The following is a 26,717-nucleotide window of genomic DNA, read 5'->3' as shown; positions in this document are numbered from 1 at the left end:
TCTCGAGACTTAGTTGATGTCTCGTAGACCCTTATTCCTCCAGAGTTGTCTCGTGCCTGCTTCTGATCTATCTGTTTGCTTACAACACGAAAACTTCTAAGTTGTTCAAACAAGTTTACCTTAAGCTTAAATATTTCCCGAGTTGAGCTCAAATTACCCGGTTGTATTTTCGCTCTTAGTTTACTTATCGAACTTACATTGTTTTGCCTATGTATCGAGACTTGGGGATTCTTACTTAACAGTTGGTATCATCAAAACCTATTACATGATGTTCCTAACAATTTCCCCCTTTTTGATGATGCCAACACTTATACTTACTTATATGGCTGATTTGAAAAAGAAAAAGCATTGATTTTATTTTCAGCGCATATGGTAAGTTTGACAACAATTCTACTAAACATGAATAAGTAAACTCACGCAACACCCCCAGCAGAAGATATATGTATTAAGATTAAGGGAATGTTTACATAACAGAGTTTAGTGGAAAAGATTCAAAGAAGTAAGACCAAGAACAACATAAGTATCAATACATTGAAATAAGATGGAGTTTGGACCACGAGAGCTTACTTCTTGTTGCCTTTCCTTTTCTTGTTAATGGCTTCTCGTGTCTTGATGGGGTCTTTCGGATTTACCAGGCTTAAGTATTCATCTGTGACATCTAGATGCCTGTAGTTCCTGTAGGCTTCCCCCACGAACTCACCATCAATTACTCCATCTTTCCACCAGGCAATGCATTCTTCTGGAGACATATTGCTGTGTGTAGATATCCCAGTGATTTTCAGAAGCTTGAATATCTCCAGAGTCAGAATTTGTTCAGTGTCTTCTCTGTTCCCAAACTTAAAGTTTGTCATGAGAAGATCTATCTTCCTTTCTTCTTCTGACTGTCGTTCTTGTCTTTTTCTTCTTCTTTCTCTGTCCTCTTCTCTCCTTCTCTCCATTTCCAGTGTACGCTGGACCCTTAGGTTTTCTGCCTGTTTAGCATCCTCCACTGCTTTGCTCATGATTCTTGGTATTTTTGGAGGTGGTCCAGCTGGTTCACTTGCTGCCCTTTTCTTGCCCGTTGTATCCCCCTTCTTTTTCTCTTTATTTTCCCCCTTGTTGGCATCATCAGTACGGGAGAGGAGGGTGGACATACCTTCGAAAATAGCTTGAAGTTGGGCAGGGACTTGGTTCGACAGGTCATCGAGTATGGCCTTCATCACATCCTGTCGAAGTTCACTGGAATATTGGAAGGCTCGCAGCTCTGCTCGCATCTCGGCTAATTCAGCCCTCGCACTTGCAGCCTCTGCTCGAGCTACAGCGGCTTCATCAGTGGCTTTCCGTGCTGCATCCTCAGCCCATATCGCCTGTTCGAGAAGTTCGGCATGACGGCCTTGGGATTCACTTGTGCCATCAGCAGGCATTGCAGCATTGCGGACCACAGCGAGTATTCTTTCGAGCTGAGCCATCTTCTGAGATTGATCAGCCATGAATTGACGCACTTCGCCAATGAAGACTTCTTCGGCCTGTTGATCATAGTCAGAAGTAGGAGATGAGGATCGAGATGTACCTTTCGTTGGAGGGGACTTGGGTGCTTCCAGATTTCCACCCATGACTTGCAATTGCGAGTCCACCTCTCGACTGACTTCCTGAGGTTCAGCAGGGACACTGGGATCAGAGCTCGAAGGTAGCTCCATATCAGGTGCTTCCCGGTTTCCACCTGAGGGATGGATCACTTCTTGCTCTTCACCTCTCGAACCTGGAGCCTCAGCTTCAGCTGCTGGTAAGGTAGGATTGGCCAAGGTGGGAGTCTCTGCATCAGATGCTTCCCGGTTTCCATCTGATTGAGGTTCCCCCTCAACACTACCTCTCGAACCAGTGCTGGGAACGTGATCATCTACTGGAGGAGTTGATTCATCGGCAGGTGCTTCCCGGTTTCCACCTTCTTGAACCTCAACTCTCGAACCAGCAGGGTTCTCCTCATTCTGCTCTTGTTGCTCACTTGTTTGCACTTCAGTATGCTCTGGTGAATCTGGAATATCTATTATCTCAGGAGCAACTGGTGCACTCCACCTTTCCCTATTAACCATATCGATGGGAAAGCCTGGGAGTTGGAGCAACAAAATTTCACCCTCTCGAACTGTCTGAGCTTCATCTGTTGCATTCGAGGGTGTGGACTCAGGTGGTGGCAGTAGTAAGACAGAGTTAGGTGCCACCTCATGTGCTTCAGAGGTCTCGGATTCACCTCTCGAAGCTACCTGGTCTTCTAGAGCAGATTCACTCACTTGGGACAAGGGGATTGCTGCAGTTGGAGTAGGAGTGTCAGCATCATCTCGAGCAACCCCAGAGGTCTCTCCTGGACCTCTCGTGTGTTCTACACTTTGTCCCAAGGATATTGCTGTGGCAAGCCTGATATCCTCTCGAAATTGAGCATCTAGTTCAGGATCTTCTTCAGGCTCGGCTTCATCTTCTTGTGCATCAACAGCTATGCCCTTTCCTTTGTCAGATCGACCAAGATTACTCCTGATTACTTGCATCTCATGGGCACGGTTTTGAAGCTCGTCGGCTGGGATTTCAGTGAGATCTAACCAGTTTAGTGCAAATCGTTCCTCAGCCTCCATCTCTGCTGCTCTTGAGATCAATTGATCAAAGGGACCTGTTCTCCAGTTGATCCAGCGAAGTACTCTGGAGAAGTCGTCCAAACTCGATACATTCTCAACACTTTGATTCAATCGAGATGTGATTTCAGCATTCAGCTCATCAGAGTCAGCAGGTAGGATTTCTGTTGCTGATGCACACTCCACAGCTTGTTCAGTTATCTCTCGAACAACCGAGAGATCATGTGTCAACCCATCATTCAGAAAAGCTTGCACTGGGTTCCTGACCACAGTGCCCTGACCATCAGCAGCCACCACACAGTCTAGATCTTCAGCTGCTGGAATATCTACCTCTCGAACCACCTGTCGTGGTTCCTCAACAATACCCTGTACTGGATCACTGATCCCAGTACCTTCAACTTCTCGAGCCTCCTCTTGAGGCAAACCAACAGATTCATCAACATCCTCAGCACCATCAACAGCAAGTATATCAACACTTAAAGTTCCTGACAGGGACTTGGTAGGGGGCACTCTCTCAACCTCAGTGGCCAGTGTAGCCTGAGGTTCCCCCTGGGCTTGTGCCCTGTCCTCAAATGGTACTTGTATAACGGACGGTGTCACCTCTCGAACCTGGGTGACAGCAGCAGTCTTGGTCCTCTTGGCCTTCCTTTTCAATTCAACCCTCTTGACTAGGGTGTCCAAAAGCTCGTCATCAGAGCGCTTCTCCTTAGCTGGGGCTTTCCTTTTGCCCCTTCCCTTAGGCTTTGAGGGTGAAGATGCATCCTTAGCACCTTTTGCCTTAGCTTGAGGTTTCGTTCTACCCATATAGGTATTCCGATGAACCTCTCGCCCTTCCCTCAGTTCGAAGCCCTTCAGTCTCAATAGAAATTGAACAACAAAGCCAAAACCAACCTTTTTGTAGATTGTCAGGTCGGAGTTGGAAACTGAGCTCTGCACTTGGTGTTTGAGGCAGTCGAAGATGATGTGAGCCCAGTCCAACTTGTTGTTGTTCCAGATGGCGTGGAGGATTTTCAGAGTGTCCAGATTGACTTCGTCTGTTCCGGACACCTTGCCGAGGATGAATTTTATGATGAGCTCGGCGGCTAGGGCAAACCTCTCCTTCAAATGAAATCTGCGGAGGGCAGAGGATGCTCTGGGTGGTGCAGTCTCCAATCGGATTTTGTCCCAAAACTCCTGCTTATCCATGTTGTAGTCCGATAGGTGCTTGACTGCCTCCTCCGACGTAGCAAAGTCGAATGCTGCTCGTAAATCACCCACAGAGATTGTTATGTCTATTTCGTTGAAGCGGCTTTCAATCTTGCCCTTCGTGACCTTGGCATGAGCGAACCATTCTGTGTAGTCGAGGTCATGAATGGTTCGGTAGTCATGCGTCATGTACCGCATTAGTCCTGCCTTCTCAAATTTCTTCAAGACTCTCTCCGCCATTGTTGGATTTGGCGAGTGGGTGATGAAGCCATCTTTGTCAAGGATGCTTCCCGCCTTGACTTGTTTAATCTGAGAGCGTATGTGGTCTAGCTCTCTCTGGTATGCACTGGAGGATGAAGATGAAGATGAAGAAGATGATGATTCAGACGCCATTGAAGAAAGTTTGTGTGTTTTGGAGGGAATGTGTACAGCGTCTAAGGATTTGGGGATTTTGGGTATATGGTTTTGAGTTTGAATCCGGGTAAAGAAGAAGGATTTTGCTTTTATATTAGGCGGATTCGGGTTGGATATATGGGTAGGGTTGAGAGTTTGACCCGTGGAAGGATCCCGGTTGATTTAAAAGATGTGAGAAGTCAGAAATACCCCTGATAACGGTCAGCTTATAAGGTATTTTGGTAAGGGTATTTCGGTAAAGTATAGAACGGTTTAAGCTTTGAGACAGTGGAGTATTGATATTTTAAAATAAGCATGCTCCCACTAATCAAGATAATGCCCTTAAGTGCGAAAAACCGTCAGTAACCGATGACCACGTGGCTAGCATTTATGTCCAAAGATAGCCGTTCCACCTCATATATCCGTTGAGCTTATCAAATTCACCTTTCGAAGGTGAATGATCTTCCTCATGAGTTTAAGGATCTTCCCCCTGAGTGATTGATCCCTAAACCTCCTTATTCTTCCGTCTTGATCTGGTTAAGGATCTTCCCCCTGAGTGATTGATCCCTAACCCTCCTTATTCCTCCATCTTGATCTGGTTAGGGATCTTCCCTTTGATCCCTAACCCTCCTTATTCCTCCTTTCAGAGATATCAGTTTGTTATCTTTCGAAGTGACCTCTCGAACTACCCTTCTTCGAGACATAATGTATGTAGACAAACTGATCGGGTGACCTCTCGAACTACCTTTCGAACACAGATTGCGAGAGAAACAAGTTTGATTCATTTAAAAGATATCACTTGGAACATATCCTTAAGTTCATTTAGTGATTTCCAGATACATTACATATGAATCAATATCCTATTAAATTCCCTAGAAACTTTTGTTTGGCCTTGGTCAGCCTAATAGGAATCTATCGTTAAGGCGGGAACTAGCCATCTAAAGTCCTATTTGTCTAATAACAGAACTGGGGGTGGCTATTCCCTTTTCTTGTTCTTCTCTCCGGAGCTGCTTACTATAGTTGGGAGTGACCATCTTCATCGCTAATCCTCTTAATGTCTTTGGATTAGGTATGATCACCCCTTTGACTGCTGCTGACCTCAGAAAGTCCCATCTGGTCTTCCTCTCCATTTCCCTTGGTTCTCCATTTGGTTGAGGAAGGCCCTTTTCCAGAATGTGCAGCAGTAGGAGTCCCTCTTGTGCAGGACTCTTCTCCCGATTCCAGTATCCCATCGTTGTGGATCTCCTCGTATTTGGGGATCCATTCACCTTGGATGGGAATAGGATTCTTGCTTGGATTATCAGGAAGCTCCGTAATCTGTTCACCCTTCGTTGATTCTGGATAGTTTTCTCCTTGAAAATCTTTGGACTTGACTGCCGGTTTCTTTCCTCTATAAAAGAATGGAACATCATCTTTTCCTTTCTTTTTCTCCATGGGAAGTTGATGGTATGAACTTCTGAAAGAAACCCTCTTATTTATAGCCCAATAAGGTTACCACTGTTGAGTCACGGGATGCAATATGAATGACCATTCAATGCTTGTGTAACTCCAAAGCTGCCATAAAGTTGATGAAACCGCCCCTCACATGCGAAACAGTTCATGGCACTAAATACAAGAAGATAAGATTTGACCATTCATCCCAATTCTATCATTCCCAATTCTAACCTTAGTTGAGAGAATCTATTTTCACATAACGCTTTTGTGAAAATATCTGCTAGTTGCTCCTCCGTTGCAACATATTCCAAAGTGATGTCCTTTTTCTCAACGTGGTCTCGGATGAAGTGATACTTAATATCAATATGCTTTGTTCTGGAGTGTAACACTGGGTTGTGGGTGATGGCAATAGCACTTGTATTGTCACACATAATTTTAACCTCCTTACACTCAACACCATAATCCATTAGCTGTTGCTTCATCCATAAGATCTGAGCACAACAACTTCCAGCTGCTACATATTCTGCCTCAGCAGTGCTTGTAGCTATCGAATGTTGTTTCTTGCTAAACCATGAGACAAGTCTTCCACCTAGAAACTGACATGTCCCTGATGTGCTCTTTCGATCTATCTTACAACCGGCAAAGTCCGCATCTGAATAACCCATAAGTTCGAAAGATCCACCTTTCGAATACCAGAGCCCAACACTCTGCGTACCCTTTAGATATCTAAGAATCTTTTTGGATGCATTTAGGTGACTTTCCTTAGGACTTGCCTGAAATCTAGCACATACACCTACTGCAAAGGATATGTCTGGTCTACTTGCAGTTAAATAAAGAAGAGATCCGATGATACCTCGATAAGTGGTTTGATCGACCTCTCGACCTTCGCTGTCGACATCGATACGTAGAGAGGTTCCCATAGGTACTTTGACTGAGGATTTCCCTTCTATGTTGTATTTCCTGAGCAGATCCTTGGTGTATTTCTCCTGGTTGATGAAGATACCTTCCTTAAGCTGTCTCACTTGTAGTCCAAGGAAGTAGTTGAGCTCTCCCATCATGCTCATCTCGAACTTTCCTTTCATCAAACTGGAGAACTTCTCGCACAAGTCTGGATTGGTGCTACCAAAAATGATATCGTCCACATAGATTTGCACCAATAAGATGTGATCCCCATCCTTAATCCTAAACAATGTTTTGTCCACTAGGCCTTTGGTGAACCCACACTGAAGTAGAAAAGAGGATAAGGTATCGTACCAAGCTCTCGGAGCTTGTTTTAAGCCGTAAAGTGCCTTCTTTAATTTGTATACTTTGTCAGCTCCCACGTCCTTCAAGAAACCCGGAGGTTGTTCAACGTACACCTCTTCTTCGAGAAGTCCGTTCAGAAAAGCGCTCTTGACATCCATTTGATATACCTTAAAGTCTTTGAAGGCGGCATATGCGAGAAAGATGCGTATGGCTTCGAGACGTGCCACTGGAGCGAAGGTTTCATCAAAATCTATTCCTTCCTCCTGACAGTAGCCTTTGGCAACAAGTCTGGCCTTGTTCCTAACAATAACTCCATCCTCATTCATCTTGTTTCTGAAAACCCACTTTGTACCAATGACATTCTGATGATGAGGTCTCGGAACTAGTTCCCAAACATCGTTCCGCTCAAACTGATGAAGTTCCTCTTGCATGGCTTGCACCCAATCTGGATCACATAGAGCCTCATCGATCACCTTAGGCTCTATTTGAGATAGAAAGCAAGCAAACATGCTTTCTCTGTATGCTGATCTGGTTCGAACTCTGTCACGTACATCTCCAATCACTTGATCAGCAGGGTGACTTCTCAGCCATCTTAGGTCGGGTTGTGGCTCCTCAGTTGATACTTCCATTGAAGGTTGAGATATGGGTTGAACATCTATGATCTGGTTTTGATCAACTGAGTCAGGCGCTTTCTTCTTGGTAGACTCTTCATCATCTGATTCTGACTGGAGTTCTGCTACGTCTCGAACTATCGACTGCTTGTCTTCGAGAGGTAAGTTTGATCTCTCGATAGACTCTGGCTGATCTTCCTCAGCAGCTTCCGTTGTCTTTGATGGTTGATCTGTTGATGCCCTTTCATCAAAGGTAACATGTATGGACTCTTCAACCACCAAACTCCGCTTGTTGAAGACTCTGAGTGCTTTGCTTGTCGATGAGTATCCCAGAAATACTCCATCATCTGCCTTTTCTTCAAAAGTTCTTCGTTGAGTCTTCCCATTGTTGTGAATATAGCATTTGCACCCGAATGAGTGGAAGTGGCTTACATTCGGTTTTCTTCCATTCCACAACTCATATGGAGTCTTTCCAACTCCTTTTACTATCAAGGACCGATTTTGGGTGTAGCACGCTGTGTTGATTGCTTCTGCCCAAAATCCTTGTGATATGTTGGCTTGCGAGAGCATGGTCCTTGCGGCTTCTTTGAGAGTTCTGTTCCTTCTTTCAGCAACCCCGTTTTGTTGAGGTGTTCGAGCAGCTGATAGTTGATGATGAATTCCGTTCTCGTTGCAGTAGCTCTCGATTACTTGATTAACGAACTCTCCACCTTGATCTGACCGGATCTTTAGTATCGAGACTTCCTTTTCAACTTGAACTTGTTTCAAGAGATTTGGTAGGGCAATTTTTGTCTCGCTTTTCTTGGTTAAGAACACGGTCCAAGTGAATCTTGTGTAGTCATCCACTACCACAAGAGTGTACTTCTTTCCCTTTATGCTGGGTGGATCCACTGGGCCAAATAAGTCCATGTGAAGAAGACTTAATGGTCTAGTGGATGATGTCTCGGCTTTGCTCTTGAAAGAGGATTTGATCTGTTTGCAACGTTGACATGCCTCACAGATTTTATCCTTTCGAAACGTCACTTTGGGCAGTCCTTCCACTAAGTTCCTCTTAGTAAGCTTGTTGATAGTCTTGAAGTTCAGATGACTAAGCTTACTATGCCAATCCCAGCATAAATCTTCCTTGCTCCTTGCTAGCATACATAGGGATGGTTTTGCAGACCTCCAATCCACTATGTACATGTTTCCTTTCCTTGCTGCTTCCAAGACGACTTCGAGAGATTCCTCGTTCATAATCTGACATTTGCTTTTGGTGAAGACAACTTTGTGGCCCTTGTCACAGAACTGGCTTGTACTAAGGAGATTGAACTTGAGCCCCTCAACGTAGGACACTCCTTTAATAACCAGCTCATTCTTTTGGATTTCACCAACAGCTCTTGTGCGCCCCTTCTTCTCGTTGTCGCCAAATGTCACCAAGGGACCTTCGATAGGTTGGATGTTCTCAAGCAGTGTTAGATTTCCAGTCATATGTCTCGAACATCCACTGTCAATGAACCACACGTCCCTGGTGTCCTGCAAGGAAATCAAGCAAGTTTAGGTACCCAAACTTTGGGTCCTGGTGGGTTAGTGAGTTTAGGCATCCATTTATACCTTGTGCCCATTATTCCAGGCCTAGGCGCAATGTAGCCATTGTACGTTTGATAATTATAAGGAATGCTAGCAAAGGTTTTAGGCCTCTTTGGTGCATAAATCAACTTAGGTAGAGACTTTTCGACCGGCTTATGCACCATGCCTTTCATACGCTGTTTGGTCATGTGAAATTGCTGAAAGTGAGGTTTCTTCCAGAACTTGTGATTTGATGACCAATTCTCACTAGATGGATAGAGTCTTCCTTTCTCCATCCGTGAGTTCCTAACTATGTGGATCTCAGACCTTCCATATTTGCCTTGAGGTGCATTATATGGAGTGTAGCTCTTTTTGTACTTGGAATGGCCTTGCGAGAGATAGCAAGGTGATCTCTCGATATTGTTTACCCGGCCATTCTTCGTAGCTTTCCTATACTTTCCATTGCTGGTGTATAGGGACGGTTTATGAATAGCTACTCTGGTCTTTTCTGTTGGTCCTTTATGACCTTTATTTGGTTTGGGTTGAGATCCTCCATTTCTTGAAGTTCCCAAACCATTGGTCTGTTTATCTCTCGAGAGATGGTCTTGATGGAACCCTAGACCGGTTCTATCACTTGTAGGTCTGTGATCAACCACCATTTTCTCCATAGCTTTGGAGGAATTAGTGTATGATGCTATGACCTTTCGAAGATTAAGCTCTCTCGTCTCTCGAGCTTTGCACTCTTCAGATAGTAGGATTACTTTGGCTTCTAACTCACTTACTTTGAGAGTCAGCTCCAAATTCTCTTTCGAGACGTTCTTAAGCATATCTCTTTCAGCAGTTAGCTTGCTGTTTTCATCCATCACTCTAGCATGAGTGCTATTGGCGATGTTAAGGTTCCTTCTGAGCGATTCCAACATCTCGAAGGGGTCCTCATCGCTTTTAAATGAAGAACAACGAGAGGTAGAAGTAGAGCAGCGAGATGTAGGAGTAGAGGTTACCTCGTTGTCAATGGCCATTAGGCATTGATTCTCCTCTTCCTCGGTGTATAAGCAGATGAGCCCCCTCTCATCCTCTGAGCTGCTGCTGCTTTCGCTGGAGCTCGACGTCTCGGACTCCTCGATTGTCCTCTCGAATTCTTCAGCAACAAGCGCCTTCCTGCGCTGATACGTCTTTGATGATCCTTTGAAGCCACCTTGTGTTGGCTTCTCCCTGGATTCCTCTATTCTCTTGGAATCCTTGCCTTCTTGGCCCTGATGCTTGCTTACTAGTGGGTAAGGGCATTCGGCCTTGAAATGTCCCGGTCTTCTACAGTTGTAGCATAGACCCTGATTTTCCTCCTCCGTCCTTCTGGATGGATATCTCTCATTTTTCCTTCTTGAGGAGGAAGGTGAACTTTTGTTGCTCTCCTGGTTCATCTTCATGTATTTCCTGAACTTTCTCACAAAGAGAGCAAACTGTTCGTCAGACATAACATTCATAGGATTAGAGTCTGACCTTGAAGATGTGGATGGTTGCTCAGCAACAAGTGCTACGTTTCGTCGATCCACAATGTCCTCATCTCTTGGGAACATCTCGAACTCGAAGGCTTTGAGATCCCGGAAGAGTTTGTCTGTTGTGGTTTCCTTCAGATCTCGGTGATCTCTCATCGTGATCACCTTTACTTCCCACTCCTTAGTGAGGCCACGTAAGACCTTCAAGTTCAGCTCCTTTTGTGGGATCTCCTTTTCAAGGTCACTGATCTCGGTTGTGAGCTTCATGAACCGAGACTCCATGCTGTCGATGCTCTCTCCTGGCTTCATCTTGAAGTCTTCGAACTTCTTCATGGCCACGGTGAGCTTGTTTTCCTTTTCCTGTTCGTCACCTTCACCAATTAACATCAAAGTATCCCATACCTCTTTTGCCGTTTTGCACTTCCTCACTTTTGGGAAGATGGTTTCGTCTATAGCTCTGAAGAGAATATCCTTGGCAATATTGTCCAGGTTGTTTCTCTTCCTATCATCACTGGTCCATTCTTCCCTAGGTTTTGGGATGTACTTTGGTGTTTCTTGGGTTTGAACTGCAGCAGTATTAACCATTAGGATCTTGACTGGTCCAGAAGTTATAACCTCGGCCATCTCATCATGGAGGGCTGATAAGTACGCAAGCATGCGTGTTTTCCAGTCGTCAAACCTGCTAAGATCAAAGAGAAGATGTCTCGACAACATGCTGTCCATATTGAAAAATTATCTCGTGCTTTGAAAATATTTAAGAAGATTTTTCAAAGAAGGATCTCTAGGCAATATAAACAAAGGTTTATATCGATCAGAGAACTTGCTCTGATACCAATTGTTGGTCCCAAGGGGATGGGGTACAAGTCTAGGGGGGGGGGTGAATAGACTTGTATAAGATTTTGCAAATCTTTTCGACCTCTCGTGTGTATTGAACTTAGGATGTTTAGGTTCGATACCTCACGAGGTGAAGACAAAGTTTTATGCGCAGCGGAAATATTATCCCCTTTTTGGTTAGCACGAGTTTGGGTTAGTTCGAGAGGTGTGATTATATGCAGTGCAATCGAGAAGTTAGCGAGAGATAAAAACAGAAAGTAAATGCAAGAGAGATTTTTAAGTGGTTCGGCCAACCCGCCTACTTCCACTCTTCTTCCAGAAACTCCCTGGAAGGATTGCACTAAAAACTTCCCTTTCTAGTACAATAACGAGCGCTTGAGCTTTGATCACCAAGCCCGCCTCAAGCCTCAGGTTTTTCTCCCCGCTTCCAGTTACTCCACCTCTCGAGCACTTGACCTTTGATCACCAAGCCCGCGTCAAGCCTCAGGTTTCTTTCGCTCGGACAGCAGCCAGGTTACTCCGCCTCTCCTCAGGTTTTTCTCCCCGCTTCCAGTTACTCCACCTCTCGAGCACTTGACCTTTGATCACCAAGCCCGCGTCAAGCCTCAGGTTTCTTTCGCTCGGACAGCAGCCAGGTTACTCCGCCTCTCCTCAGGTTTTTCTCCCCGCTTCCAGTTACTCCACCTCTCGAGCACTTGACCTTTGATCACCAAGCCCGCGTCAAGCCTCAGGTTTCTTTCGCTCGGACAGCAGCCAGGTTACTCCGCCTCTCCTCAGGTTTTTCTCCCCGCTTCCAGTTACTCCACCTCTCGAGCACTTGACCTTTGATCACCAAGCCCGCGTCAAGCCTCAGGTTTCTTTCGCTCGGACAGCAGCCAGGTTACTCCGCCTCTCCTCAGGTTTTTCTCCCCGCTTCCAGTTACTCCACCTCTCGAGCACTTGACCTTTGATCACCAAGCCCGCGTCAAGCCTCAGGTTTCTTTCGCTCGGACAGCAGCCAGGTTACTCCGCCTCTCCTCAGGTTTTTCTCCCCGCTTCCAGTTACTCCACCTCTCGAGCACTTGACCTTTGATCACCAAGCCCGCGTCAAGCCTCAGGTTTCTTTCGCTCGGACAGCAGCCAGGATACTCCACCTCCCTTGCTTAATCCAAAGCAAGACGTTGTTGATAGTCACAGTTGAATGTAACAATCTCCAATCTGACCACAAGCTATCGTTGAATCAACTTTGATGTAGAGCAGCTTTGGTCACCTTCTGGATGTATGACAGTTTAGCTTTGTAACTCTCTTCGAACACTAAGATGTGTTCTCTCGCTGTATTGAATATCAGGATGATATTCCAAGTTAAGCACTTTGCACTGGAACGTTTTTATCAGACACCTCTTGTTAACCTTTTTACCTCTTTCACAACCCCTGTTTCTTCTGTGTCTTTACGTCCTTATATATGAGAGTAGAAGAATAGTTCCGTTGGAGGGAAAACTATTCCGTTTGAAATTGGTCTCCCACGCCGAACATGGGTCTTTGCACAATTTCAGCATTTTTCATGGAGTAGTGGTCTTGTAACTTGAGCCTTTTGTTTTGTAGTGAATATTCCATATTCCACTTTCTTGAGCTCATGCTTCACTTGCTTCTTTTGGATAAAGTTACTCTTTTTATGTTCCCATCATTCCTTGTTTGGGGAATCTGACCACTTCAGGATTGGTGCACTTCTTGACCGTTTGTGGTGGAGGTCTGACGTGTCATCCACTTCCGTCCATTTTGAAACCTCCCGCTCAGCACCTCTTCAATATTTTATCTCCATGATATTCTTCTTCTCCAAACTTAGAGTATTTTATCTGCACATGTTGACTAACATTCAGCCTCTTGGAGAAGTGCCGGTTTATCGAGACCATAAAAGATGTCTCGACCACTTGATGTTTCAATCCCATGTATCGAGAGGTCTATCTCTCGAATATTCTTTACGTCTCGAACTCGATAGGTATATCGAGAGGTCCTTACCTCTCGAACTTGGCTTGTGTCTCGAGACTTAGTTGATGTCTCGTAGACCCTTATTCCTCCAGAGTTGTCTCGTGCCTGCTTCTGATCTATCTGTTTGCTTACAACACGAAAACTTCTAAGTTGTTCAAACAAGTTTACCTTAAGCTTAAATATTTCCCGAGTTGAGCTCAAATTACCCGGTTGTATTTTCGCTCTTAGTTTACTTATCGAACTTACATTGTTTTGCCTATGAATCGAGACTTGGGGATTCTTACTTAACAGTTGGTATCATCAAAACCTATTACATGATGTTCCTAACACCCCCCCCCCTTTATACTATTAGAAGAACATCCCACACCCTCCATGTGTCCGACATCCAGACGGCGTCAACTCCAACCAGACACGCGTCCCACATAGTCCTATCGCCAACAGCCTCAACCATACACCACATGCCATGTGCCCGGACTCCTCGCAAATTCCTCGCGAAAAAAAAGGGGAGCACAACGCGCATTCGTGCCCCAAGGCAATATTATTGGTCATGCCCTCGCCCCAATTATTTCTTATTTATTTATTAGTCCATCATTTTCTTTTTATTGTATTTATTCACTATTCCTCCTATTATTTGTTTATTTATTGTTTGGGCTGCTATTTCTTAGGCTAAAACTTTTAGGTCTTGTACGTATTCAATCATTATTGCATGGACCATAATCCACACAACTGTATGGACCATAAATACAAAGTACATTTTTAATATATACTAAAAGTACATTATTTAGAGTACATTATTAAAACACTACATTATTTATATATACTATGAAATAATGTACCTTCAATACAAAAATAATGTACTTTTAGTATAATAAAAATGTATCTTATATTCCTGGTCCACACAGCTATGTGGACCATGGTCCAAACAATAATTTGTCGTGCGTATTCTATTGGGCCTCACGCCCCAATTCATAATATTATTGCTTTCCTATTCCATTCTATATTGTTATACTCAGTTTATGGTGGACCCGATCTCGATAAAACCATCAATAATAAATTAACATATTAAAGTTATAATTCAGTGCATCTTCAACCCTAAGTAATTGTTTGTCATTTTAGCTTCTCAGATTAGTTCTCAATTAAGACAAACAAGTATTTAGTAAGAGTTTTGCAATAAGAGTAGCGCATATACGAAGATTCGTGGAATATAATTTAAGAAAAGTTAACGAAATGACTAATATATCATTTAATAATTTAGAAATTCAAAATAAATTGTTAATGTTAACAAAATTTATAAGTCTTAAATGAAAATTACTACTTTATGCATAATTAAATAACAAAATTACCAAAGATCTTGTGGTCAAGTGACACCCGGGGTCTCGGTTAACACTCCCACATGGATGATGGGAGTGAACAGATACTAACAAGAGTCAAATTATAACCATAATTTTTCCTTATTATTTATTTTTTAATCAATAAAAGCCTTTTTATACTAAAAAAAAAAAAAGAAAATAAAAGCCTTTTTAAAATTAAGAAATATCAGATTTTCAAAAAAAAAAAAAAAAAAAAAAAAGAAATATCAGTATAAGTGTATAACACATTTTATGTGGAAAAAAAAGGTAAAAAAGAAGAAAAGACAAGGGCGGCCTGGGACCCACGTGGGAGTGGTATTTTTTAATTTTAATTTACTTTTTCCATTTTGCTGTGTTTTCCCTTTGGTTTCACCACCACCATTCTTCGCTTCTCCACTCCACTTCCCTCTCTCCTCGTACGGGCGGAGCTCGGGAGACAACGACGTCGTATTCAACAAGGAGGAGGACTCCTCAAATCTCGATTACCTGAAATTTTGGATTTCTTCTCTTCTGCTTGGCTCGCAGGCGCTTTTCCCTCGTCGTCGTCTTCGTCTCTCAGTGTAAATAAGGGTAACGACGTTGTAGAAGAAGAAGAACACGTAGAAGGGAAGATGAGCAGCATGGATTCGGTGCCGTCGAGCGCTGCTCACGGGAATCTCGATGAACAGATTGCTCAGCTCATGCAGTGCAAACCCTTGTCAGAGCAAGAGGTAACCCCGGCTTCGATTTTCGTGGAAACTATTGATGTTTAAGGTCCCATTGTTTAAATTTCCTTTGTAATTTATCCATTTCTGGATTTCTTGGTTTCATGGTGGTCTGATCTGAAATTTGATTCCAAACCCCAAGGGTTCTCGCTATTGCTTCCTTTCTTAATTTGGGATTTTCTAAGTGCTAACCATTGGGGGATCTGTGAATCTGGGAATTAGATCCGTGGTTCCATTGGTTGTTGGAGAATTACAGAAATCAATGGAAATGCGAGTAGAAGCAGTTCGGTCCCATACCCTTGACTAATTCAGATCTAAATGGAATTTTAGTTTAATAAGGAATTTGGATATGTCTGTAGAATTGAAAACAAGTTTTAAACTCTGGTTTAATTTATTCGATTTGCTGGAGTCGTTAGTTCTACTTAATTACTGTTCTTTCTTTTAAACCCTTCTTTCCATTTCTCTTAGTTATGTGGTTCTGAAGTAATACAAGAGAAACAAAAATTATCAGCATATATGTAAGTATTAACTGTACATGGTGATATTGTGAAAGTCTATATAAGCTTGCTATTAAAGAGAAAGAGAAGAGTTGGCTCATAGTCATATAAAGTATAAGATTGGGTGAAGAAGTTACCAATTATATCTCTTCCTTTTAGAGCTTAAATTTGTGAAAGGTACTCTAAGCAGAGCAATGTTTGACATTTTTCTTTAATGTTTTATCAATGCATTATGGTCAACCTTAGAAGTCATAGCATGCATTCTTTTATGTTTGTATTGCAGGAGAATATTTTGTATTGAGCTTTGCAATGTACCTTGCACTGAAAGATATGCATGGAGAATTATATAATGCTGCATGTTGGCATGTTGCTGCAGTATTTTTATTTTTCATTTTGTTTCTCTTATTTTCTTTCAGATAAAAAAACTCACCAAAATATTTCACTTTCAACTTTAGGTGAGGGTGCTTTGTGAGAAAGCAAAAGAGATTCTGATGGATGAGAGCAATGTACAGGTATGTAAATTTCTGGATACTTGTGTTTATCACTGTGTGTGTGTGTATTGATTACTTTTTCATTATGTTTTGTATAATTTCATTTTGCTGAGTGGGCTGAAAGTTGAAGTTACTCCTATATGCTTTTGCCTTGTTTAATTTTACCTTTGTTGTTGACCTTTTATTTTAGATATTAAAATTTTTTCTTTTAAATAAAAAATTTTGAACTTTGATTTCTAAAATTTACCTTTAACAACTATTACAAGTTCACAAGTGTATAGAAACTCAGTGTAAGTTATTTCTTTTCTGCAGCCTGTGAAAAGCCCTGTGACTATATGTGGCGATATTCATGGGCAGTTCCATGATCTTGCTGAGCTTTTCCGGATCGGTGGGAAGGTACCTTCTCTTTTCTATTTTTTCTGTACCATATGATTTCCAGGTTTTGGCATGGATGCCTAGGCATTGCAATATGCACAATATGCACTTGCGACTTTCTTTTTTTTTTTTTTTTTTTTTTTTTTTTTTGAGTTTGTTATTCAAAGTTCTAAAATACTTGATGAACTTTTATGAATGGGAATGNTTTTTTTTTTTTTTTTTTTTTTTTTTTTTTTTTTTTTTTTTTTTTTGAGTTTGTTATTCAAAGTTCTAAAATACTTGATGAACTTTTATGAATGGGAATGCTTTATACACTCTGCACAAATTCAAGAATTTATTTTTCTTATGTTTTAAGACAATGATATAGGTATTTCCATGATTCCATTGGTATCTTCTGACCTCAGTTTCATACATAATTATTATGAAACTAGGTGATTGTTTGTGTAAGCTTTCCTATGAATTCAAGGGGATATTTGAAGCAAGAAACATAAGGCTTCTATTTGAACCTTTTGTAAGTACTGTATTCAGCACTTGTGTTTGCATGGGGGTGTAAACAAGCCAAGCCGAGCTCGAATACTCCATGCTCGAAGCTCGGCTTGGTTTGAAAAATCTAAGCTTGAACTCAACCGAGCTTTGATTTTTTTGAGTTCGAGCTCGGCTCAACTCAAGCTCGAGCTATTTGAGCTCAGTTTGACTAAGCTCGATAGACAAATTCTTTCATCATTTTTTTAATACAAAAGTTGTACAAATAATATTTTTATAATCAAATATATGGTTGAAAAAATCGCTAGGCACTTCTCGGGCGCTCGGGGAGCGCCTAGGCGCCTGTGTATTTTTTTTTTTTTTTAAATTTGTTTTAGTATTTTTAATTTTTTAAAGACTAATAATTATAAACTATATAATACTTTAATAGTTAATACTAAAATATTAAATATTAACCTAAAAAAATATCTATAGTTTGTACAATTTAGGGTTATGTCACTCAAAACGATGTTGTTTTGAGTGAAATAACCCATTAGAAAAAAGAGAACAATAGTTAATCGGCTGACTAGGCGACCTAGTCAATGCCTAGGAGGTCTAATCGGCACCTAGGAGGCCTAGGCGGTCAGCGCTTAAGCTGTGCTTAGACAGCCTAGGCGGAGCTTAAGCAGCCTAGGCGGTCGCCTAGCCGGCCAACCGCCTAGACCACCATTTAAGGTGATACGCTAGGCGGGATTTTTGCAACACTGATCAAATATCGTAAGCGTAATACCCTTTCACACAAGCCCAAATCACCTATTCACCATGAATTACAAAGCCTCAAACTAAGATTTCATCAATTTCATCCTACTAATAGATTAGTTTCTTGCTTATAGTGATCCAACTAATAGATTAGTTTCTTGCTTATAGTGATCCAAAAATATACTTTGTGTCAGATTGTTGGGCAGATATCAATTTGAATAACAAATACCTGAAAAAAAAAAGAAGAGAACACAGATTATTGATAATAATGAAAAGTTATGCAACCTAAATCAGAAAATTAATAAGTTACCATTAACTAGTGGCATTAATAGCAGCATAAACACAATCAAAAGGCCCTCATCAACACCAATGAAAAAATTAAAGTTTTTGTACAATAATTACTTTGTAAACCCGACATTAATGCAGCAAAAAACATGGAGCATAAATAATCTTAAATAGCCAAAAAGAAAAAGAAAAAAAAATCATAATTTGAATAAAAAACTTAAAAGAAAACAAGTTAATGATAGTGACCACTTATGCAACCAAAATAAAAAAATAAAAATTCATACTTAAGTTATCATCTTAATAGGACCAACACAGAGTTGAAGTTCTTATACAATAATAGACTATTAATCTGGCATTGATTCAGCAAAAACACTTTGAGCAAATCATCTTAATAGCAAAAAGAAAAAAAATAAAAAAACTTGGATTGAAAACCTGTAAAGGGAATACACCTTGTTAGTCCAACAAATCCACCAAGAAAACAGGAAGAATCATGGTGCTCTGAAATGATAAATGTGTTCAACTTAATTGAAGATTCTCTATCTTTAGATTCATACAACAAATAAAAAAAAAGTAAAGGTAATTAATGTTATTCTTAACCTACCTATTAGCCCAACCATACAGCAATGGTATACTTAATCAGTGGCCTTCATTTCTCTTTACAATTAATTGTAAATCAGTAAATTGTATAATAGTAAAATTTTAGCCACTTACATAGTTGTCCCAAAAGCTTAATTTGATTGCATTAATGGTAGCTAAAGGTATTCTCAATCAAGGGATTACTATGAATTAGTTTTTAAAAGCACTTACTGCTATGAAGTAGTTTTAAAAGCTCATCTGTTCACATAAATTAAATGAGAACATCTGATAGTGGCTCATCAATTAATTGAAATGAACTTTTTACATATTAAATCTAAATATAGTGAACTAAAACTTAGTTATTAGGTAAAGTCAAATGCAACCAGACTGCACTCAAATTTAAAGACGCATCAGCATATAAGAAGAAAAGAAGAAAACCACAAATAGCCTGTGCACTCAGATCTGAACTTAGTGGATGGACAGACAAATATGGAGAACTGGCAAAAGAGAGGGGAAAGCAGACTTGTACTGCAGAAGTAGTAAAGGCAATGAGTCTACTAGAGATATGGAATACTGGCCTGCTAGAGTGCTTGGGAGTGGACTAGTGGAGGCAATGAGTGGAGAGGGAAACTCTGGACTGAGTAGATAATACGAAGCAATGGGCAGCGGAGAAAAATAATAGAGTAGCATTCTTAGTTTTTTAGGGTTTAGTTTATATATTAGGATAAATTTGTAATATTTTATTTATACTATATAAAAAAAATAATTATATATAAAATAAAAATCTCAATTATGCTTGTGAGTACTGATCCCAGTACTCGAATTCGGCTTGACTTGTTATTTGAATTGCTTGAGCTCGAGCTTGGCTCGAAATTAACTAAACCCCATTTGAATATTAACTGAGTCAAGCTTGAGTAGGTGGAGTAGCTCATGAAGAGTTTGGCTCATTTGCAGCCATAGGATTGCACAAGAAAATGTGAATCTATGAATTTAACTTGAGAAAATGGTAAATGTATTGTTGTTGGCTTTATTTTTATTTTATTTTTGTTTATTTATTTTATCTTATCTCTATCTATGTTTGTGTGTGTAACTGAAGTTCTAATTGTGGTTGGTTTTCTTTCCAATCTAATGTGCTGCTCATGTATTATGATTATAATGAGAGTGGTGTATGTTATTGGAGTTGTTTTGTCGTATTTAAGATTTTTCTTGCGTCTTATTTGTAGTGCCCAAATACCAATTATTTGTTCATGGGAGATTATGTGGATCGTGGATACTACTCTGTTGAGACGGTTACGGTAGGATTCTTAATAACATAGCTTGATATCATACAAAAGAAGCATAGGAAGAATTATCTTATGAACATTTTCTTTTCCCCTTTTTTTTTTTGTGGGGGGGGGGGATGGAACTTGGAAGGAGTGTTCTGTGAGTGTTTGTGTTTTACCTTTTTCTTGCGGGATGAGGAGGTAGAATTACTGTTATTGGGGTTTAGAATTCTTTGCAATTGGTTTATTGGTATTCAATTTGCTAAAAAATGCAACTCATATGGCTTATTTATTTTCCAGCTGTTAGTGGCCCTCAAGGTGCGCTATCCACAAAGAATTACAATTTTGAGGGGAAATCATGAGAGTCGCCAGGTATACACCTCCATATTGCTAAATAACACAATTGGCATTTTCCTCTTAATGCCATACTCATTTATGGGCCCCTTCTTTCAGTGACTTGAATAATTCCATCTATTGAAGTTCAATGATAGCTCGAATCATTATCATTTAGTGTTCTTAAAAAATGTTCGATTTTCCCTTTTGACTCTGCCATACTCTTAGTTTTCCTGTTACTATTACATAATTTAGATCTCTTTTAAGTTGGTTGAACTGATCGCCTGACTTTCTTGCAGATTACACAAGTTTATGGATTTTATGATGAATGCTTAAGGAAGTAAGTTTACTAGTCTTTCATGAACTATAATTCATAGATATTGCATTTTGTTATGGGTATGGACATGTGATATCTGACTGTATCTTTGAATGAACAACAATTTCATAGCTACTCTTTAAAGTGATGTTAAAAAGTGTGGATGTCTTTCTGTGAGTAACTTTCAATAATTGCTCCGGATTAACTATGCTGTGGATGTTTTTCTTTAAGTTTTAACAAAAGAAACAATGGTAATGATTTGTAATCAAAAGTTCTCTTTTTCATTTATATTTGTTCTATCTATCTGTTATTTAATTACTAGTGAGTGGTAATCTGTCAGATATTAGGTAATTCCAGTTAATTATAATTGGGACTTAATGTTTGATAATGTCTATGTTCTCGTCCTTATCTCATGATGAAAACTATTAACTTAGGAAACTATAAGTAGTATTTGATCAAACAGCACAGAAGTTGATTTTATATTTATTAGGTTGGATATAAAATCCAGTCTGTAAATATGCCATGCATAGTCACCTAATAATGGCAAGAAGCAAATGACAGATAAAATATTACTATCACATATTTATGTTTCAAAACTGTAATTAAGCTGGAATACACTTTCCAGTTTTGTCTTTTATGCATCAAGGTGCATTAAATGGTATTTCTGATACGTGTACGTCTTCTGGAAGTTCTTTTCTCAGTTTTTTCTCTTCTAATTCTTTCTTCTTTTAAAGGTCTTATATTTGCAAACCTGTGTTGATTCACTGCAGTTGTATTTTACAGATATGGTAATGCCAATGTCTGGAAGATTTTCACAGATCTGTTCGACTATTTTCCACTTACAGCATTGGTCAGTACAGCATCTCATTTTCTTGAATCTCTTGTAAACTTATGTGTAACATTTTGGGCCTCCCACATATGTGGTGCCACTTGTTTTCCAAAAATTCAAATAGTGTTTACTGACTTTACTCATGGCATTAGTTGGAATGGTGTGAAATTCCAATTATCTGTCTTTCTGAGTTTCTGATGCTTGTTGCATAAAACAACCTCCAAGGAACTTGGAACGGTATGCAGTCATGTATATGCAGAAGGAACTATTTTGAATTAGAAAAAGATCCTGGAATAGTTTGGTGCTTAATGGTTCTAAAATTAGTTTCCATGTGCAACAAAATAATACCAAGGTTGCATAAAGAGGCGCTAGTCGGGTAGCCGGGGGGCGCCTAGTGCCTAGGCGGCCGAGTAAAATAATAATAATAATGTGTAGCCACCCTAAACCCTTTAAGAAAAAACATTTGGCCGAGTTATGCGCCGACTCGGCTGAGTTGGGTGCCTACTCGGCCAAGTTAGGCGCCTAGCGCCTAGTTGGCCACCTAGCCCGATTTTTACAACACTAAATAATACTCTTTTTCTCATTAATTGTGGCTTTCTAAAATGGGATGTCCCAATGTAGTGGCCTATTGAATATCATTATTTCTTCTATAGTCCTGTTTTACCATTTTTTGAACGGTTGACTATTTAGGTTCCCACATGTGCATTTCTCATAATTGGTAAAGAATGAGTTTCTAAAACTTTATGCCAAATTCAAGAATGAAAAAATAACTAGAAAGAGGGGGTCATGGTGTATTTGACACTTCCACTGTCCCATTGCTATTGTCCAAACTGGCTGGTGTGTGTGTGTGTGTGTGTGTGTTTTTCCTTTCAATTTGACTAAATTTTAACTTAAGTTTTGATATTCAGAACTGCAAGAAAAGTAGTACTTAACTCCATCAAAATATCTAAATTTAAAGAAATATGCCTTGGTTATTGGGCAAAGTTGATGAGTCCTCCAAGAAGTGAAGAGTTGCAATAGAAATGTGACAGAGGGAGTATTTGTAATTTGTGTGTCCTGTCTTTCATATCATGCAGTGAATTTAATGTTGGTTAACAATATTGGTTAAAAAAATTGGGTTTCCAACCAACATGTATGTAGGTCTCAAAATATACAATGCTCTAGTTACTCTTTGTACGTACGCCTCTTAATACCACTATTTACACTGAAGTTTTTGCATGCTCATGTTGGTAGCTAAGCTAGAGAATATATATCATTTTGTTACTTAATTTACAGTGTCCATTGATGCAAATGTTCCCATCAGACAGTTTCTGATTGTGATTTTGCATTTCCTATAAATTTTTTCTGTAGGTGGAGTCTGAAATATTTTGTCTCCATGGTGGTTTGTCTCCATCTATTGAAACCCTTGATAATATCCGTAATTTTGATCGTGTACAAGAAGTTCCACATGAAGGGCCAATGTGTGATCTTCTATGGTCTGATCCTGACGATCGTTGTGGTTGGGGTATATCACCCAGGGGTGCAGGTTATACATTTGGCCAAGTAATTTTTGAGCTTCTATATCCTATTTTTCCTTTTTGATCATTTTTAGTAGTTTGATAGCACTCCTGCATACTAATTAACTAATTTATGGTGTTATTTGAATTTAACAGGACATATCAGAGCAATTTAACCATACTAACAGCTTGAAGCTTATTGCTAGAGCACACCAGCTGGTTATGGAGGGATATAACTGGGCTCATGTAATAATTTGCCTATAAGCAAAGCTGCGTTTACTTCAATTTTCTTTTTTTTTTTTTTAAATTTTCCAATTAAAAGAATATGTTTATCAGCACATATTTTCTGAATTCTCTGTTTTCCTTCAGAAAAATGGAAAATTTCTCAATGTAACTTTCATTAGGGAGAATCAAGAATGAGATCCATTTACATTGCTTTTGCAGGACCAGAAGGTTGTTACCATATTCAGTGCTCCTAATTATTGTTACCGATGTGGAAATATGGCATCCATACTGGAAGTTGATGACTGCAAAGGACACACTTTTATTCAGGTCTCTCTTCCCCATCCTTTATCTGAAAGGATATGAGATTATGTAATGAAATATTGAGTCTGAAACTATGGTGATTGTAGTTTGAACCAGCTCCAAGGAGAGGCGAGCCAGACGTAACCCGAAGAACACCAGATTACTTTCTATGAAGTACGAGGTTGCACATCAGTTTTCGTGATGAGTCTCCTACGAATGGCTGCCTAGGAAGTGACAGTTATAATTTTGCTATGGTGATGGTGGGATGACATAAAGCATGTAGAAATGGCAGGTGAAAGCCTTTAATTCTGTTATGTAGTAATCTTACGGAGATACAATGAAATGAAGTAATGGAAGATGGCGAGACGACATTGCTGCTTGCTTAGCTTGTACCATTTCATGCAAAGCTTGGTTTTGTTCGTTTTTCTTGCATATTTTTGTTGTTTATTGTAGTAGAAGGAATGATCGTTTTCTCAATATTTTTTTTTCCTTTGTGGTTGCATTCTGTAGAGGGAGGAATATTATTAGCTTGTCTTAAATTCAGTTTGTTTAATCATTTGCTTTTTTCCTAAACCAGCTCTACGGTTCCCCAGCCATACTATGCACTAATCAATTGTTATAAGGGTTTACCATGCACATTCTGGTTCTTGTTTATATATTATGTACATATAGTTAACAAATTATGTACTTGTAGTTAATTAATATATTATGTATTAGCAGCTGACAAATTATATATGTTTATTTACACGTACATAGTATGTTAATTATAAATACATAATTTGAACAACACCGTTTACAATGTTCATAGTATATGTTTATAGTAGATCATGGTTTATGATAGAATTTGTGCCCACTGTTCGCGCCTGGTGGTGGCTGGCCGTACCGTTGCCAAGCGCGACAACCGCGCCTCTTGCGTGCGGGGAGGCGAGGGCCGGTACCACCCTGGGTACCCAAGCGTGCATCCACACATGCTTGCGGTATGGTGCAATCGTGTCCTTCATGCCCTCTTCCTCGGGGTTTGACTGAAGACTCTGGGTACGTGGATGGCGGGGGCTGTCATGGTGAGAATGCGTGGGATGCGTGTTTGGTGGGAGTTGGCGCCATCTTGATATCGTACACGTGGAGGGTACCAGGCGACCCATCAACAGTATAAAGGGGGGGGGGGTTGGTCCATACCAGGCATCCCTCAGATCAGTGGGTGGTCAAGGCCTTGGTTGGGTATTCTTTATTACTTATTTATTAGTCCTGCATTCTTTATTTTTTTGTATTTATTTATTAGTCCCCCTATTATTTACTACTTCCGTCCCATTTTATAATTCGGTTAACGAGTCTTGATTGAATTTATTTTTAATTCAAATTTTTATAATATTAAGTTTAATATTAGTATATAAAATTTATATATTTAGAAACTACATTAAAAGTACTGATGGGGATATGGGTACCCGGGGGCCCATTTCATCTGGAAGGTCTTGGCCCCAAGTGAGGTGTCTATTTGTATTGGTAAGATGTTGGCCCAACAAGAATACTGGAAGACTATTGGGCTATGGAAATAAGGGAGTGTGTCCAGCATGTACGGTGCACCCCCGCGCACCCTACCTACACCCCATCTCTAGGGTACTGCGGGGCGGTGGGGGGGGGTGCCGCTGACTGCCTGGGTGGTCACGTCGGTTGGGGCGCTGGCTCCGGGCGGCTGAGGCGTGCCCCACGCCCCTAGTATGGCGTCGAGCGTGCCACCCGCGCCCCTTCTTCTTGAGGTGGGGAGCTGTGGTGCATTGCTGTGTGTGGAGTAGTGCGGTATGGCATGACATTAGAGGGGTTGGTAATTGAACCTGCCGACTAGCGTATGGCTAGAAAGATTAGTCCATCGGACTCCCCATGAAGTAGCGTGGCTAGCAGGGTCCAAGCATCCACTGAAGTACCAATGGCACCCCCACTGGCAGGGGTGGTAGTTTGGGTTGGTGCAGGTTCGAGATCGTGGCATGGAGGTATGGAAGGGGTAGTGATTGGACCCTATTGGATGACACATGACCAACAAGGTGAGTCCACTGGACTCTCCGTGGCATGGTGTGGCTAGAGGGGACCATGCACCCCAGCGCACCATCGGTGCCCCCACCGCGGGGGTTGGTAGTAGGGGGCAAGGAGGGGTGGTAGAGATGGTGAGTCAGAAGGTGAAGACGTGGGTAAAGAAACCAGGGCATGCAGGGACACGTGGAGGATAGATAGGAAAGGTCATTCGATGACGTACACTTGTCAACAATCTAGAAGAGCCTCTACACTATATAAGGCACCCTTCCCTCCCTTTAAGACATCACCTCGGGAATCACTTAATCCCCCCTAGTTTAGTGGTATGGGTTCCTAACCTTCAACCTATATACTAGGGTTCGATCCCTAGGCTATAGCTTGTACTATTTATTTATTATTTGGGCTGCCATTTTGGGACAATATCTCGGGCTTTGTACGTAGTATCTTGGGCTTAGCGCCCCGTGTATTATACTACTATTTTCCTCTATACCCGGTTTATGGTGGACTCGGTCCCAATAAAACCATCAAGTACTATTAAACACAAAAAATCAAATTTGAAAATAATTAAAAATTACTAAAGAAAATAAGCAATGAAGAACGAGTTGGTTTGACCAATGAATAGTAAACAGGACAGGTAAAATGGGACAGAGGGAGTATTATTTTGGGCCGCCATTTCCTAGATTGATACCTTCGAACTTTGTACACATTCTGCTGGGCCTCACACCCCAATCAATAATATTATTATTGCATGTTCCGTTCTATATTATTATACCCGGTTTATGGTGGATCCGATCCCGATAAAACCATCAATAATTTTTTTAAACTAAAATTTACAAAGTAGTATCTGTTCTATTCCTATAATCATCCGTTATTGTAACAGAGGTGCATTTAGTAGTTATTTAATACAACTAGATATCATAAATAGTGTTTAAACTGTATTTGTTCTTCTTCCAAAATTGTAGTTGTAATCTTATTATCTGTTGTGTATATTATTTAGTCTTTTTTTTTTATTAGACCACGAGATGTCTTAGATAGACTCTAAATATAAAAAATACTCCGTACATTTAAGTTCAATTATACTCAAATTAATCTCAATTCACGAGGCTAATCTAATTAAGGGGACAAAGTATTGGT

General features: G+C 40.5%; 1 protein-coding gene across 2 annotated transcripts; it reads left to right on the top strand.

The window, feature by feature from the left end:
• Positions 1 to 15,019: 15,019 nt before the first annotated feature.
• Positions 15,020 to 24,199, top strand: LOC116016657 (serine/threonine-protein phosphatase PP2A catalytic subunit-like). Of its 2 annotated transcripts, XM_031257014.1 has the most exons (11): positions 15,020 to 15,361; positions 16,308 to 16,364; positions 16,656 to 16,739; positions 20,024 to 20,095; positions 20,363 to 20,434; positions 20,695 to 20,735; positions 21,495 to 21,561; positions 22,891 to 23,082; positions 23,193 to 23,282; positions 23,481 to 23,588; positions 23,669 to 24,199. In XM_031257014.1, the coding sequence occupies exons 1-11, from the start codon at positions 15,263 to 15,265 to the stop codon at positions 23,732 to 23,734; spliced, it is 948 nt and encodes a 315-aa protein (XP_031112874.1). In that variant the 5' UTR covers positions 15,020 to 15,262; the 3' UTR covers positions 23,735 to 24,199. The 2 variants fall into 2 exon arrangements, with proteins under 2 accessions (XP_031112874.1, XP_031112875.1); XM_031257015.1 differs by lacking the exon at positions 20,024 to 20,095.
• The last annotated feature ends 2,518 nt before the right edge of the window (positions 24,200 to 26,717 follow it).

Source organism: Ipomoea triloba, chromosome 4, assembly GCF_003576645.1.
Source record: "Ipomoea triloba cultivar NCNSP0323 chromosome 4, ASM357664v1".
Classification (NCBI taxonomy): domain Eukaryota; kingdom Viridiplantae; phylum Streptophyta; class Magnoliopsida; order Solanales; family Convolvulaceae; genus Ipomoea; species Ipomoea triloba.
This window is presented reverse-complemented; position numbering and strand designations above follow the sequence as displayed.

What these genes read in the sequence shown, in the direction of transcription:
- LOC116016657 (XM_031257014.1), top strand. Translation starts at nt 15,263, where the DNA reads ATGAGCAGCATGGATTCGGTGCCGTCGAGCGCTGCTCACGGGAATCTC. An exon ending in AACCCTTGTCAGAGCAAGAG is followed by an intron (nt 15,362 to 16,307) that starts GTAACCCCGGCT and finishes TTTCAACTTTAG; the next exon opens with GTGAGGGTGCTTTGTGAGAA. An exon ending in ATTTTCCACTTACAGCATTG is followed by an intron (nt 21,562 to 22,890) that starts GTCAGTACAGCA and finishes TTTTTTCTGTAG; the next exon opens with GTGGAGTCTGAAATATTTTG.